General features: G+C 48.5%; 2 protein-coding genes across 4 annotated transcripts in view; one reads left to right on the top strand and one right to left on the bottom strand.

Annotated features, from left to right (window-relative positions):
• The window catches only part of LUZP1 (leucine zipper protein 1), a 44425-nt gene extending 38598 nt beyond the window's left edge, over positions 1 to 5827 (top strand). Inside the window, exon 4 of the mRNA XM_074894335.1 lies at positions 1009 to 5827. Within this exon, the coding sequence (XP_074750436.1) occupies positions 1009 to 1047 (39 nt within the window). The 3' untranslated portion in view covers positions 1048 to 5827. The remainder of the gene's footprint in view (positions 1 to 1008) is intronic.
• An 8132-nt stretch (positions 5828 to 13959) lies between these two features.
• Positions 13960 to 17020, bottom strand: part of KDM1A (lysine demethylase 1A) — a 49896-nt gene continuing 46835 nt past the window's right edge. For all 3 annotated transcript variants that reach the window (XM_074894688.1, XM_074894686.1, XM_074894687.1), the window contains 2 exons: positions 16822 to 16968; positions 13960 to 16317 (listed from right to left, as the gene is read on the bottom strand). In XM_074894688.1, the coding sequence (XP_074750789.1) occupies positions 16132 to 16317; positions 16822 to 16968 (333 nt within the window). In that variant the 3' untranslated portion in view covers positions 13960 to 16131. The remainder of the gene's footprint in view (positions 16318 to 16821; positions 16969 to 17020) is intronic.

Below are 17020 nucleotides of genomic sequence, written 5' to 3'. Positions count from 1 at the left end.
CCAGCCACTCCTCCCCAAGCCTGTAGTGCTGTTGGGGGTTAGTCTGTACAAAAGACTTGCTTTTCCTCCTGTCGTGCCCTCTTTGCCCATGTAGGTGCCCGGAGCAAAGTGCATCTTGCCATTTATGGATCACCCAGAGCAGAAAATATCTTAAGGCCTCAAACCTGTTGTCAGTGTGCACAGGAGTTGCTGAGTCTTGATGTGAGAGCAGCAGGACTGCAGTGAGGCAGCTGAGAGCCCTACACAGTCATACCTCTTGTGAAGCCCAGAGAGACGTAGTCCCAGCTGAGCTTTGCAGACTGGCATTTAGAGATAGGTAATGTTTGCAGTAGAGATTAGTGAACTGACACTGTCCTTGCTGGTAGCTGAGGAAAGGGACACTGCAGCGATGCTCTGTGTGGTCACCAGGAGGTGTTACCCACAGCGACGTTCATCTGGCCAGGTGCAGGCTCCTGTACCCGAAGCCGTGCTGTGCTGAGCCTCCTTTGTGTGCACAGACTGGGGCAACGCCAGATAAAAACTTGGGTAAAGTCAGGTCCCTGTAACTTACACACCATCGTTTGGATCTTCTGTCTTGCCCAGACCTCCAGCAACTGTAACAGGAGCCTGAACACCGCGCACATGGAGATGTGCTCTGACGTTAGATGAGCTCCATCTCCTCTGTGCTGTCAGGTGTCGTGTGTCTCACTCTCAGTATCCACATGCCGGATGTGGAAGTGGCGCAGGGTATGCTACAGCATAAAAAAAAGATAATAGGCCCTGGCTCTGTGGGGCAGGGCCGGGGCATTCTGCTTTGGGCTTACTCCTCTGTAAACACTGACAGAGCCTGTATCTTGCAAACTGATCCTGCCACTGCCCTCCCCTGCCCCACCATCGGGCTAGGATCCTGATGGGCTTTAGGATGGCAGCCTAAGGGCAATCCTGATACTCTCCCCAAGAGCAAAAATGCTGCCAGAGGCAGCTGCAGGTCCTGGCCTGTCTGTGATGCTGCAGGGTTGTCTCTTACAGGGTACTCCCCGTGCCTGCTGGACAACATCTCGGAGATGAGTTGTATTGCCTTCCACTCAATGAACACGCTGCACAGTGGAGCAAGAGGCAGGATAGTACCAAGCTCATGGGCGTCACACCTGTTTGTAACCTCACCAGAGGCTTCAGCTAGCCTGAAACCAGTTTTCTAATGCAATTTGCAAGGTACAGGAGCTTTACCAGTGAATTATTTTTCTTCATTGCTGAAGAGGCAGCTGCAGAGACTTTGCTCAGGGGACTCCCACTTCTCATCTCTGTATCTGCAATCTTGATCCTCTCCATAGGATGATAGGTCTGTCTCCATATGGAAATCTTGACTGCATAGACACTGAATGATGGTACTCCCTGGACAAGAGAGAACTTCTTGTTAATCACTTGCATTTAGACAAGATCCCAGAAGTATCCCTGTGACTACAGTCCACCAGCCCATGACAGCTGTCCTACACGGCTCCACAACTGAAAACTTTCAGTTCCTAGGGAGAGTTGGCATTCTCCTAATACACCCTTGTTGGCCTGGGTTGTGGTCACCTCAGTACCTGTGTTCCCAGCAGCCTCTGTCTCTAGGCAGGAGGAAACCATTCCCCACTGGTTGCTTTACACATTAAGAGGGAAGGAGAGCAGAAAATGTTGTTTAGAAGTAGTTTCTTCGCTATTGCTCTCAGTCTCCGCAACAAGCTTTGCATGACCTACTCATTGCCAACTGAGCTCTTGCACCAAGAAGTCATCCACTGAGCCAAACCAACGGCAGTTCAGGCAGCAGTGAAACTTCCTCCTGACTTGGACTGGGGTTGCTTTTTTAGCTGAAGCTTTATGACCATCATGCTCTGCAGGCAACAGCTCTGCTGCTCGCTCTCAGCAGTTGAGCTCTTAAGGGAAAAAGAACCTCGCAGACAGGCAGAATGTCCTTCTTCCTTCCAAAACCAGGGTGGAGACAGCAGGATTGGACCGTAAGATGAGCTCCCGTGTAGCTGCCTGGGCAGCCTCTGTCTGTGCCCCTCTTCAGACCATCTGCCGTGTCTGGGCCCCGGGCTGGTCAGAGGCTGCTTCAGACACAGAGGCACGGTCCCCTGTCGGTGCCCACCGAGCGCAGGCGGCATCGCTGCTGGGGGGACACGACTCCCACAGCTCCGAGAGGTGCTCAGGCGTTGGAGCATCAGCCCTGAGCAAAGTGACGGCACAGCCAGAGCCTGGCCAGTCCCTCCTTAGCTGCAGGGCTGCCCCCCAGCTGTCCCGCCCTGCACACAACCACCACTGACCTCCCCCAGGGCTTTCTGCTGCCTGTTGGGAACAGACACCCCTCTCTGCGGAGGGACAAGTCCCTTCTCTGCTTTGGGGGTGCGGTGGGAACAGCTGCAACCCAGCAGCTGCCGTGTCAGAGCTGCACCTCACACTCATCCCACCTCCCCCCTCCCAGGCGAGCAGCTTCCACAGGATCCATACATGCACAGCTCTACACCATACCTCCTCCCTGTCCTGTGGAATTATATGCCTCAATTCTGAGAGGCAAACCAATCAAAAAAACAGAGCTGGTTGGAAAATATCTATGAAAGCATTTATATAAAAAGGAAAGTGTTTCAATAACATGATTTTTTTAAAATAAAGATTGTTTGGAGGAAGGGAAAAATTATTTTTGAAAAAAGTGTTTCCTTTTGCAATTTTTAGATGGTTTCTCAAATTTATATTTTTAACCCTTCATTTTATTCTTTTGTATTTCATGACATGTATAAATGTCAAGTTGCATAACAAGACAAAAAGATAATGCTTTTAAATTAGTACTAAGTGGCAGCTCAATCTTTAAATTAAATTATATTAAAATAAATTATATCAACTGCTATCTCTTACCATTTCATGTCATGGTAGTGTTAATAGAGAATGGGATAAATAGATCAAGTATAATGGGAAAATATTTTTAAACTCGAAATTCAAACCAAAAGTGAAAGAAACTGAAATTCTGAAGTTAAATTCAGATTTCTGAAATGCCTCCCTCTGCCCCATGTTTATCAGGAAGTATTGAAAATCAGTGCGTATTTTGCAATCTGAAATCTCAACAGATTATTTTTTTTAAAAATAAGCCTGTGAAATTACAATATCCACCCTGAGCACCCTGCTTTGTCAGAGGTTAACTGTCTGGCAGGATCACCCCCACCACCACACAAAAAAAGACATTACCGAGATGGGTTGTTTGAACAGCAGCAGCTTCCCTGGCCTGGCTGGGCGAGCTTGCAGGCTTGCCACAGCTGATAAGCAGAATTGCAGCCTGACTAGAAGCAAGTGCCACGTCTCAGCAGCGCTCTCACGGGGCTGGCTTGCTTGTGCCAGCCTCAGGATGCTGCGCTCTGACTCTCTGCCCCTTGTTTTCATGTTAAAGAAAACATTTGCCTTCAAAACTAAATATGCTGCCTCAGGTCCTCTTCCATCTGTTGCATGGGAGACGCTGTTGCAAAAACCCCTCCGAGCCAGTGCAGCTGCTCTGCAGCGAGTGGCCCGAACGCCTCCTGCAGTACCTGCTGCTTAACCTGGGATTTGCATCTCGGGGGTGTTCTCGGCGTGTCCCTGCCTCTGCAGGCAGCACAGGCGTTATTGGCCTCCATTGACATCCCCAACCCTGCTGCTAAGCAGCTCTCCAGCTCTACAATATAGAACTGCTGCTGACAACCTGCTTGGCCTCACACTTGTCTCACAGAGCAGCAGCATATTTAGGGAGCCTCCCCCCCCACCCCACGTCGCTGCTGCCCAGGACTTGCAGCCGAGTTTTCCCAGCAGCCGGCCCGCGCACGCGCTGGAGGGGCCCAGGACGGCTTTGAGAAGCCGCTGCGGGGCTCCTCCTGTCTGCTGCAGGACAGCGGCCCACACCCCACCGGACACATCCACCAGCCCTCTCCTCATGTTCTTGGCATGGATCCAGCTTAGCGTGGTGCTCCCAAAGCTCCTTCCAAGGGAACTGGTTTCAGTCCTGCCCAGGAAAGCTCTGAGTCCTGACGATACGACACGCTGGGTTAACACAGGCTTCCCTCTACCGACCCACAAAACTCTGACTGACCCACCGGCTCGTCAACCCCACGGCCCACCTCAATAACACAACCCCATGTCTGAAGTGCAGGGGAGAAACCACCAGCAGCAAGAACTGTTGGTTTTACCCTTCTGCCAGCCAGGACCAGGCTCTTCCTTAGCCATGGGCAACTGGAGGGCTTCACCCTGCTGCTCGGCAGCTCGCGGCGCACAGCAGGAGCCCCAGCTACTGACCCAGCAGTGCAGCTCCCCTGGCACTGACTGCTCTCCTCAGGTGCTTCTCACAGGCAACGTCTCTCCTTTCTCCAGCTGCCTCAGTGTTTTGTTCAGTATTTTAGAGCACATACCTTGAAATCTTGCTTTAGACTCAGTCTCACTGCTTGTAAATAACGAACACAGATGTCAGTCAGTAACTGTACACTGGGTTGTTTTTACCACAACCGAGATTAAATCTGAGAAAGAAAACCCTCCTTAAAATTGAAAGGGGCCATGCCCTGTAATCATGAGTGCAATAGGAGCTGATTGTATTATTAAACTTATAGCAATGACTTCAGGAAACACAATGTGTTTTACTCAACTTGCACACTTTTTTTGAACAGCTGTAAAATAGTCTATGTGTAAATATTGCCATCACTGAAGAAATATTTGTAATTTTAGCATATAAATATAACAGGCTTTTCAGTGGGCTTGATGATGCCATGAGGCTGTGCATCAAGCACTCGGGTAATCCCAAAGTTGTAAATGTATTTGCTGTACAGAGGAAGTGTGTCAGTGCTCACTTTTCCCAAGGAGACGGAGATGCTGGTCCCTTTCGGAGAGCCAGCAGCTTTCCCCAGAGCGGCTGGCACCAGCCTGAGGGCCCAGCAGCTTGCTGCTTCACCGAGCAGCTTCCTTTGTGTCCAGAACACCCTGAGCACGCAGAGCAACCCTCCAGTGCTCGGGCAGCGTGGCAGGGTGAGAGCTTGGCCGTGTCAGGCTGCAGCTCCGGGGCCACCAAGGAGGGGATCAGGGGCTGCCATCCCCCGCCATCCTGCAGCCAGGGCCTCCAGGGAGGGAGAAGGGCAGGAAGCACAGGGCAGGGTGGCGCACCTTGGTGCTTCAAGAGGCACTTGACACGAGCAGTTTCCTAGCCACAGAGCGAAGCAATAGTCCCATTGGGGTCACCTCCCATACAGCAGCCCTCACCCCTGCCCCCCCTTGCACCCGCCGCAGGCGTCGGGGCGCTGCGCCAGGGCCAGCCTCCCGCGCCGCTCTGGAGGTGATGGAACGCGAAGCCATTGTTGGTCAGTGACCTGAGGACCCAAAGGATCATGTTCCTGGGCTGCCCAGCGTGCAGTGCAGGCTCCTGCCTTGGGGAAGCAGAACTCCAGGCTGCATGGAATGTATTTTTAAGAGAATAAATCTATTTTTTTGTATTTGCAGACATATATTTGGGCTAGGGCAGCTTAGTTAGAAGACAAATAATACAAGAAATCTTTTCATAATCACAGACTCATCCAAGTTAAGCCAATTTGCCTATTTCCCTAAAACAAACTTTGTGTCCAATAAGCTATCAGCACTGTTTCACCCTCTCAAAACTCTCCCTGTCTCAGCATGCTTAGTAGAGGGAAGCCAGCTCTTTCCTCTCCAGGCTGCCCATGCAGTGGATACAGATGGTGCTCACCTCCTTCCAGTTACACAGTGCTCTTAGTCTGCATGCCAAATGTAAACACACACTTTATCTGCATGTCTCTCCTGACTCGAACACTGTCAGCTCTACAGTATATAACCAATAAAAACTCTTCTCTTTTTACATGTTTGTGATGTGGTGTTTGTAGCTCCGGATGAATCCCTGCAGTGTCCGTTTCTCAGAGGAGCTGATGCCCCTCGGTGAGGTGCTGAGGCAGCTCCAGTCTGCAGCACTGGGCGTTAGTGCCGAGTCTGCCTCGTCCTTAGTTCTCTGCCTGTATCCAGACAGAGCTCATACATCCACTCCGAGGCACGGACAGTGCAGGCAAACATGGCAAATCAGGGTGAACACGGCCACTCTCCACTTAGACCGAGTGGCCCGGCCGTGTCACTGGTGAGGGCGGGTTGGAGGAAGGGCGTTCTCACAGGGGAAATGAGCCACCGCTCCATTAGATTTCCTTCACTCAGCCAGTGCAGTCTGTGCTGGGACACAGATCCGATGGATGGCTCCTGGAAGAAGCTGGAGGATACAGAGGTCAGTACAAGGGGCAAAGTCTCCTTCACACTTCCCAACGTTCTGCAACATGCCAGCACAATTAGCAGCCATCACATGCAGGGTGAGCCCCTGTGAACATAACCACGGTGTTTGGAGAGAAGTACAGTGATGGGTAAGAGGCACCACACTTTATATTAGACAAAGCTCTTTTCCTTTATTCTATTTGTAAAACTGGATGCATTTCCAGAGGCTCTATTAAATGGGTTGTTAGCGCTGACTGATATTTTAGGAGCCATCCCTAGCTGTCACTTCAGCTGCTACTCCCTGGTAGAGCTCATTAACTAGAGGTGAGGTCCTAGAAAGATTCCCTCTTAAATAATTGTCTAAGAAAACTGACTTCTGGCTTGGCTGAGACCCCTTTCTGTCCCAGTTCATGTAGGCAGCTACTGAACATCACTGGAGAGGTGGTTCTTCACCTCTTAACCATAACTGTAGCTACAACACAAATGCTGCTGAGTCTGGCTTGCTGAGGACAGCAGAGATCTGTAAACGTGTTAAGTGAAGAGTTACTGTCCATAGCTTCCCCATCTGCTCGAAGTCTCTCCCCTGCCAACACCTTCAGCACGTACCACAGGGTGCTGCTTTGCCTTGTTTGTGATTCAAGTCCAGGCCCATGTGTTACATGAGGGTATTAGAGTACATGTACTAATGGCCCACCTACCACAGCACTGCGGCTGAGCCATGAAACTTCACTCTTTTTCTGAAGCCTTTTTTCACTCTGTTCTTTATGATCAGTCATGTCAACTTGCTTTGGTGGGTTTAAATAGTCCTCGTGTTGCCCACAGACAAGGATACTCTCATTACTCCAGCTGCAAATCTTTCTGCTTTAGTTGTACTTGTGAGAAAGTTGCTGCTCTAAATCATCTTTATTGGTGAGATTTTGAGCCAGATGGTGTGTGCTGCCCGTGTCCGGACCAAGCGTTGCTTCTCCTCCCTGGGTTCCCAATCAGCCACTCACAGAGGTCGAAGCAGCACCTTGTGTTGTAACTCTGGCATCACAACCGAGGCAGTACTTACCCAGGCTAGAGAGGGAGCTGACAGCTCCCCTTGCCTGTGTTTCCTGACCTTGCAAACTGATCTGCTACCCACCATCACCGCCCCTGCAGAGGGAACAGCGCTGCTGCTCATGCCCTTGTAGACAGGGAGGGAACCCAGCTCTGGAGCCAGTCCCTCACCCCAGCTGCCTCCAGCGTGCACCATCACTGCCCTGGCACAGGGCGCGCTGCCTGCCTGTCACCCACCCACAGCCTGCCTTCCCTCCGCTTCCCGCTGGGCTTAGCCTTCTTAATACCCGTATTAACATGCTTCTTAATCCCAGACTTTCTTCCTTGCTTTTGGCATCTGCACAGACGCGCACACACAATTGTTTTCAAGTTCTCTACATTCAACTTGAACTGGAATTCTGTGTAGCTGTCACAGGTTATGGAAACGAGGTTTAAGGATACCTAGACCCTTCAGTCCCCGAAGACATTTTGTTACACACTGTCCAAGCACACAGATGGCACAAAGTCAGGCACAGCAGCCACAGCTATTTCCTTTCAAAACCACCACCAGATAAAGCAGTTGCATTTTGTATCTCTTGGTGGCCTAGACACCACACGAAAGGGAAGGTCTCTGTTCATTCCCCTCAGCTTGCTGAGGATTCAAGCCAACATCTGTCAGACCAGGGTAAAGCAAGGAGGGAGAGGGGCGGAGGGAACCTCCTGCAGCAGCAGTCATGGCACAAGTGTGCAGCCGAGTCAGGAGGAAATGAATGAATAAGTAGGAGGCTGAGGCTTTGCCACTGCACAGCTCAGCTGGGAGGAGAATCGCCCAACGTGGGCCAAGGCCTCCCTGGACTCATTTGCACTAGCTCAGCTCTAAGCCTCTCTTAGGACTTCAAGGCCAGGATGCATCATGTGGCTCCTACCACAGCCCGTGAGCCCATCACCTCCCTGTACCACAACCATGAAGGCAAACACTTCCCCCTGGCCACCTAACGGGATGGCCACAGCCAAACGCCTTCCCTCATCGTTAGCGACACTCCCTACTTGGGCACCCAGGACTCCTCTGATCTTCTTTAAAAAACACCATATTACTGGCAGCACAAGCTGTTTCCTTCTGCACAGGAAGCTCTGACACTGGCTGTCAGTGAACATCCTTGGCATTAACTCTTAGTGACCCAGGCTAGGGCCCAGCACTGCCCTCCCTTCTCTGGTGCACCATGGATACTTGGGGCTAATCACTCCAGTTATGGTGCTTGTGGAGAATAAACCAACATCCTCTGAGCAATGACAGAACAAGGTCTGGATTAGCCGTGAAGCTGAAGCCATTAACTTCAACCTCCCATCCAGGATGCTCCTGTGGTGCATCCAACAAAGCTGGGATTGTACAGGGTAAGCCATGTAATAAAAACAAGCCGGCTGAATACGACAACCGGAGGGAGGTGAAGGCTAGGACAAGATCATCCCTTACTGTTTCCTTTATGAAACATCTGCGTTAGCTCAGTTTTCTCAGCTCGAGTTTTTCCAGGTGCCTTCAGGCCCACCAAGATCTTACCAGCTGCAGCCCTTCCCATCCCAGGCCCAATTCCAGGGGCAGGAGGGCTATCCTGCCTCCTCGAATGGACCAGCCACCTCCAGAACTGTGCCGAGTTGCCAATAAATGGGAATCTTGTTTTCTTCAAAAGCTGCAGCATCTCAACTGCTGCTAAAAACAGGCACAGTGCCCAAACTCTTCACACTTCAGCTACGAGGAAATGCTGGGTGGAGCATACCCACCAGAATACCCTGAAGCCCGAGTAAAATAGTGTCCTAAATCCTCGTCCACTCACAAAGCACATTCCCCCCTGTGCTGACCCAAACCAAAGCGCACCCTGGAGCACAGCAGTGTACTGCCTCCAGTCCTGAGGAGATGGGGAGACTTCCAGCCCCTCTGACCTAAGGGGCACACATGAAACACTGGGTAGGACATAAGGCTTAGTGAAGGCCAGTGGAGTACATGGAGTACTCCAGTCCCACTCAGTTCTAAATTACATCATCACTGACAGAAAAAGTTGGCTTCTGTAGCGAACAGGAATGCAGTGGTCTGATACATACATTGCTAGTTGCAGTAGTATTTTTTCATGCTTACCTGAGACCACCAAGCTGAAGTATCTTCAGTGAATCAGAAAAAAAACATTAAAACTGAGGAGTTTGACAAGCTTTACGTGGTATTCAGAAGTGAGGATACGATTCTCTGAGTGAGGAAAAGTTACTAAGAACAGGAGCATGTTGTCCAAACATCAGTTCTGACGCTGCCCAAGAACTTGAGATTGGAGACATTTCTGTCCTATAAGTGGATCATGGCTGAGATTTGAACCTCCCCATGTGTTATGCCACGAGCACACATTTTTTAACAAAAAATCTGAAGAAAAGGTATGTGGGACTATGAGGAAGAAGCAGCATAAGTACGGAGTATGTGCAGTACCTACGTCATACAGCACCTAGGTGAGTGACTTCCATTTTCAGGTGGTTGTGGTCCATGTGTCTATTCTAACCTCGGGTAACTCCAAACACAATTCCACATCAGTGCAGCTGCCCAGGGGTGGTTTGGAAGCAAAGCAAACAGTAATTTCACCGTTTGCAAAATCTAGCACGTCTTACCAGATCTCGAGCAGAGGAGCAGCATTCGGTGCAGGTGTGAGAACACTGCCGAAGCTGTGCAGAAGGATGGACATGCCCAGCACCACTACCAGGGGTTACAGTGCCCTGCCCTGAGGCGCTTACAGACAGGGACTACGCTCAGATAACTGCAACCTACGAGGAGTGGTTGTCCAAACAGATGGTCTCTGCAGAGCCCTGTACCTGGGACCTCTCCACAAACAAGGTAAATGCATTCAGGAGCTTCTGAAAGGCAGGAACCTATAGATGGAAAAGATACTTTATCATCCAGGCTGGGCTGGCAGGACAAGATATCTCTGTCTTTTAAGCATGAAGTGTAAAAAAATGAGTAATCTACCCTTATTCAGGTGAAATAGCCTTAAAACTATTGGGGTGTGGTAATATAGTGTCTAGAAAAGAGAACAAGAGTAATAGGATAAGTCCCTTCATGGAGAGGTGTAATTAACACTACACAAACAATTTAAATAAAACAAGAGATCCAAACTTTTGGCCCCACGAGACAGCGACCCCCAAGCACAGGGTGTATCCAAAGCAGTTTCTGTGAGTGGGAAGCTGCGAGCTGGGTCTGGAACATGGAAGTGTAAATGGAAACCATCTCCAGAAGGTCCTTGAGCTGCCAGTATGTAACTGCACTCTCAACGCCTGCGGTCTGCAAGCGTGGCACGCTGGGCCACATACTAAAGATTGGGTGTAGGTCCTGCATTACCAGATCTCAAAGCCCTAATTAACAGCCTCAAAGGTCCTGAAACTATTTGGACTGAGGGACATAATAAAGTTTTCTTTAGAGAAGTGTGGCTGGAGACAACTAGCGCAGAGGAAATGAGATAAACCCCACCCTAAGTAGATACTTCAAACATTATCATAATTATTTCTGCAAAATCTTCCATGAAATGTCTTTGCACATCTTTTATTTGGCAGCGGTCTGAAGTTTGCACTTGTGCAGCTGAGTCCAGCTCTAACACTCTTATACAGCGTGAATATGACAAGTGATTTCTCCAGCTCTAAAGCACTTCTGGATGCTTGTGAACAAGTCACACTGCTGCTATTTTTTTGCATGTTATTTCATGAAGCATTTACTACACTAGACAATATTTGCATTAGAAACTACAAAAATTGCTCTGAGTATATCAGTGCAAGAACAGGCCCATTAACAGTATCACTGAGGCAAGGCCAGCGATTCATCGGGGCAAGAGACACAAAGGTTCAATCTACAGCTCCAGTGAAAACGTGTCTGCTTTGTGTTTCTTTGAAGCACCGTCACATTTCATCAGACTGGAAGCTCCCAGTACCACATCACCACAGACTTTGGTTGGCTGGAAATGGGGAAGAGACCTGTGTGACAGAGAGTCTGGTCAGTCACTCTGCCCGTATCTACGTGCATAGGTAAGAGTGTGGTGACACTGCACGCACAGAAGTGCAGGACTCTGAAACCTGGGCTGCATTCCTAATGTGGATACTTGCATTGGATGTTTTACTGCATTTCTCAGCCTCCGTGATTGGTGTTTCCCAGGGAATTTCTAAACACCACGTTGACTTGACACCTGTTAGCACCTGGAAGTAACGGACAGACTCCACGAGTCCTGGAGGAGCTTTGCCAACAGACTTTGTAGAGAAGCCACAGCTTACAGCAGACAAATCAGCAAACCTGAAAAGAACCTAATTTTAAGATAATTTGTTCTTTGGATAGGACACACTCCATGACTGATATGCACAGGTAATTAAAGGGATGCTTTCACTCTCCTCTGACCTTCTAAAGGTGACTTCTTGTGGGTTTTTTGAGTATTTATCCAGCTGATGCTGGTAACACCCAGAACATAAGGCCTGGAAATGTGCCAATAGTTCTGTAGTATCTGTGTGCTTTGGGGAAGAATGTCAGTGTAAGCATTTCCTACATTTCAATATTCCTTCCAAATGAACAAAAAATTGCACCTTCAGAAATGAGACACATGGGAAATTGCAAAAAAACATTTGTAAGAGCATCAAACTTGAAAACATCTAATCCTCTTTTGGTAAGCATTTTTTGAAAAAGTAGCTCATGGAATTATCACCACCTTTAAAAAGAATCTGAAGTATACAAATAAATTAAGTTTAGTCACCTCACTTTATGGAGCCATTTTATAGTTTAAAGACTACAAGGTGAACTCTGAGCACCTTGATGACCATAATACCCTCAGCTGAACTTTTTTAGAAATACAGCAAGAGACCTAGTTGGATTAAAAGATTCATAATAAAAAAAAAAAAAAAAAAAAGAGTAGCTGTGTGGTGTTCAGTTGCCCTCTGAGCTCAAACCATGACAACTGCAAAGTAGACGCTAGCACCTGACAAAAACACAGGCACCTGGAGAATCACAGAATCACAGGATGGTTTGGGTTGGAAGGGACCTTAAAGATCATCTAGTTCCCACTCCCCTGCCCCGGGCAGGGACACCTCCCACTAGCCCAGGTTGCCCAAAGCCCCGTCCAACCTGGCCTTGAACCCTTCCAGGGAGGGGGCAGCCACAGCTTCTCTGGGCAACCTGTGCCAGGGCCTCACCCCCCTCACAGGGAAGAATTTCTTCATCACATCTAATCTAAATCTCCCCTCTGTCAGTTTAAACCTGTTACCCCTTGTCCTATCCCTACACCCCCTGATCAAGAGTGTGAGACCATCCTGCTCCTGGGTAGACAATGAAAGTTTCACCGTGTGGCCTGGCAGAGCTGAACCCCAACACTAAGCTGACTCATCACTATGTGCTCAGGTCATCTTTTCCAGGTCTGCAAGCTCCAGCTGGCCTTGGGATGATAAGTGCTTCCCCCCAGGCTCCCCCCTCCATCCCAGCAATTCCACAGGATACAACCAGAACAAAGGGAACAGTCTGACCTTCACACAACCACTGCTCCCCTCTGCAACCAGTTCCACTGACCATGAGAAACTGGGCGATGCAGGGCAGGAGCTCCAGCACAGCGCCTCTGAGGCGTTCAGCAACTAGCTGAGCCTTACCACAGAGTCACAGAATCATCTCGGTTGGAAGGGACCTTGAAGATCATCCAGTCCAACCGTTAACCCAGCACTGACAGATCCCAACTCCACCAGATCCCTCAGCGCTGGGTCAACCCGACTCTTCAACCCCTCCAGGGATGGGGACTCCACCACCTCCCTGGGCAGCCCATTCCAACGCCCAACAACCCCTTCTGGAAAGAAACGCTTCCTAATATCCAGTCTAAACCTTCCCTGGTGCAACTTGAGGCCATTACCTCTTGTCTTATCGCTTGTTACTTGGTTAAAGAGGCTCATCCCCCCTCTCTGCACCCTCCTTTCAGGGAGTTGCAGAGGGCCATGAGGTCTCCCCTCAGCCTCCTCTTCTCCAGACTAAACCTCCCCAGTTCCCTCGGCCGCTCCTCGTACAACATGTGCTCCAGACCCTTCACCAGCTTCGTTGCCCTTCTTACCTGTGTCTTCACTGAGCTTCAAACACCCTTAAGAGCTGTAAGTACTCTGAGCTGTTCACTAATACCTGCTTGTTAGCAGGGACCAGCTGAGGAATAGCTCCAGAGCCCCCAGAGATAATGAAGAGGGCAGGGAGCAGCAGGCCACAGATACTCCAGCGAAGACTCAGAAAGCAACGAACAGGCTACATCAAATCACAGGGCCTTCTCGTCATCTCCTGGCATTCCTAGTCCTTTCTCATGCCCAACACCAGCACCAGCTAACACCCACCAACTCCTTGCACATCTTCAAAAAGGGTGGGAACTGTCAGGGCTCCGTCTCCACCTTCTTGTTTCAGTGGTCACCAGAGCTTCCATAGCTCTGTGTGAAAGGGCAAACAGGGCAGTCTGGTTGTCAGGTGACAGGTTAGCCCCGCTCAGTCAGACCAATGGCAACGTGCAAGAGGAAGTTTGTTTACATCTGAATGTCTTCGACAAATTATTGCGTGCTGCTTGACAGAATTAGTCTGCTGAATAATCTGCTACGTCTCAGTCAGAATAAACATAAAGCAGAACAAAGCAGCTGAAGATAACATTAACAGGCTGATGCAGAAGTGACTGGTTATTTGTCTGGAAAAGACACCATTTGGCTATGTTAGGTTGAGGACTATTTTATTTTCCAGTGGGCCAGAAATGTCTGAGTTTTTGACACTTCACTAGAGCAATGACAGTCCTCATGGCAAGAGACAGCACCATCCCCATAGCAACCCACACCCCAAATACAGAGATCCATAGGGGCTGGAAGCCTGGTCGCAGAACATAGCACCCCAATTCCCAGACCCTTTTCCCATCTTCAGCCAGACTAGCCAAGAGACTGGATCAGTGGTTGGACTTTAAGGGCCTGTCACACCTCTCATCCTGGAACGGGACTTCTCTGGGTAGCAGTGCCGATAGGTTTTTACCTGAACATGAGGCAGGGAGTCTTGAGTCTCTGATTACTCACTATTTACTCTCAGCCACCCTCTGGACACCCCTCCTCCATGCCCTGCTGGACTTCCAATTCCTGCCCCACTTCACTGGCAGTTTTCTGACCAACCATCACAAAGTAGTCTGTCTTGTTCCCTAGAAGGGAAAGCGAGGATGAGCAGTGTTGCTGAGGATTACCCCTTCCAACGAATGGCTCAAGTAGCAACAACATTTGCAGTTAGAGATATGGGGAAGGTAGTGCTAATTTAGACAGTTTTGGGATAGAGGGTCCCCCCCCATGGCACCAACTCCAGCCGCTTCAAACGGGCTTAGTCCTTGACACAAAGTCTGTGCCCCCTCACAGACTGTTACCCCTGCCACATCAGAGCCCTCCTCTTTCTCACAGCTTGTCAGAACTGCCCGTGGAGATACCCCCTCACAGCCTTCAACATCTACAGAGAAAGGCACCAGAAGACAACAGAGTCAGGAGGAGCAATGAGCTCCAGAGACACAAGAAAACTGCAGAAGCAACGATGTTAGAAGATGGAGAGTCTCTGGCCAAAGACAATACAGCTATAAACAACCAGGGGCTGCAGTTGTGTGTGTTTTCTTCAGGAAGAAGTGTGGGCAATGCAATTGTAGAGGGATGAGCATGGAGCCAGAGGAGGTACTGATCCTCCAGCAGAGCAGAAGGTGCAGGACAGAGGGAAGTTGGGACAGACTGCACATGTACAGATGTGGGCTCAGAGAGAGTGAGATCAGAGAAACTGAAAAGTAGAAAAAACAGTGTGAACAGAGACCATGGTTTGATAAGACAGAAATAAACTGTAGAAAGAGGAGGGTGAGAAAACTTGGAAGAAATAAGAAAAGTCTAATGCTAAATGGGGAAAGGAGGAAAGGGAAAAAGGACCTAAATGTTTAAGTAAGACTGCTCTGTGCAATGAAAGGAAGGCTCTATGCACGGGATTAGTAAGGAAAATATTTGGAAAAGCAGCCAAACCAAAGCCATTCTCAGAGCACAACAGCAGCAGCTGCAACATCACCTCATCAACCCAGCAGAAATTAAATCAACAGGTACACAGAATGCCTAATGCGGCACGCAGAAGTCAAGATTAGGTCTGTCAGCTAACTTACCATCTAGGCAACTCTGTTTCTATATAAATGAATACGAATAATATTTCTAGTTTTTAACTTTAAAATATCCGATTGTGATGATTTCTTTTGTTGAAAGTATTTAATAAAACAGTATTCTTAGCACACTCTTGGTAATATCAGCTTTCTTTCTAAAACAGGATGCATATGGTGTGGCAGCCAATGGACCATTTTGGAAGGGTGTGATTTGCTGTTACTGGTAGGGAAACAGTTGCACCAAATTCCCAAATGCCTGATAGAATTGGTCGAAAAATATATTCTTCAATACAATAAAAATTAAAAAAACCCAAGGAAGTTTACACAAATTCTACACTAAGCTACTATTCGTAGCAACCAGCTTCTAGAGGGCCTTGTGCAATTACCAAACTGTAAATACACATATAGGTAGGAAAAAAAACAACTAAAAAACCTCCAGCTATAAGCTTGACTTTCAAAAAGTATCTGCGGAGTCAAAAAGGTCCCTGACCAGCTTGGCAGTAAAGGTTCTGTGTACACTGACAGTTCAAGTAGCTGTAAGAGATCTTGTAAAAGGATGCCAAGCCCAAGGTTAGGTAAGTTTTTGTAAGGCCATTCTAATGGAAATATTATACAGTAACTCATGGCTGAGTCCTTTCAGCAGATGCTGTTCCAGACTACGTGAGTATCTTCATCCCAAAGAGTCCACAACAGCAGCACCGTGGTCTCGTCACTCCTGATGTCACTCCTTTTCTTACATGCTGGCAGCTTGTTGTGGGGGGACCCCAGGCGTAGGCTGCCGAGGCAAAGTGTACATGGCCCCAAGAAACTGGTCTGCAATGCGACCTGCTTCTCTCAGTCCACTCAGCAGAGCACCATGAACAGTTGCAGGGTAGTTGCGAATTGTGTGTTCTCCCGCAAAAAACAGGCGAGGAATAGGCTGAGGGAACAGAGAACACTGGTAAGGGTGGTTCACCTTCTTTCAGATTCTGCAGCAAACAGATGTTTTAAGAAGAATGTTACAAAGTCCTCTAATCACACCATTAACACCAGGGTGGTGCATACAAAATAGTCCACATTAAAAATATTGTAATCCGTCCTAAAAATTACCAAGAAAATCTTTATATACACATTTCATTTGACAGGAGAGTTTCATGTTTGTAATATGAGGAAATATTACACAATAAATGTAAAATATTACAATACTCTGTTCAGACATTACCAAATTGACTTTCTGCATAAAAAGAGCTCTTTTTGTAGTAAACAAATGACACCAAACCTGGGAATGCAGAATTCATGGATGGAAAACAGAATTATTTTACAGGTTTCAATCATTCATCAGAAGATGCAAGTTATCTAAACTTGCATTTGAATATGTATGCAATTACTTAGAAAAGTCATCCTGGTTGGCATTTTTTCTAAAAAGAATCAAGACATCTCTCACCTGAGGAGCACCTGGAATGGCTGGCCCTGGAGTAATCGGCTGAGCCATCAAGTCATAGTCATTTCCAGAAGATCCAGCGGCTACATAGGAGTATGATCCCCGGGCCCACGGGTCAGCACGCCAGCGGGACACCACAGTCTCTTTAGGCTGAGACAAGACAGAAGCTTCAGTTGTTGACAGAGTGCAAGTTCTACAGTTA

This window comes from Strix uralensis, chromosome 25 (genome assembly GCF_047716275.1).
Source record: "Strix uralensis isolate ZFMK-TIS-50842 chromosome 25, bStrUra1, whole genome shotgun sequence".
Classification (NCBI taxonomy): Eukaryota; Metazoa; Chordata; class Aves; order Strigiformes; family Strigidae; genus Strix; species Strix uralensis.
This window is presented reverse-complemented; position numbering and strand designations above follow the sequence as displayed.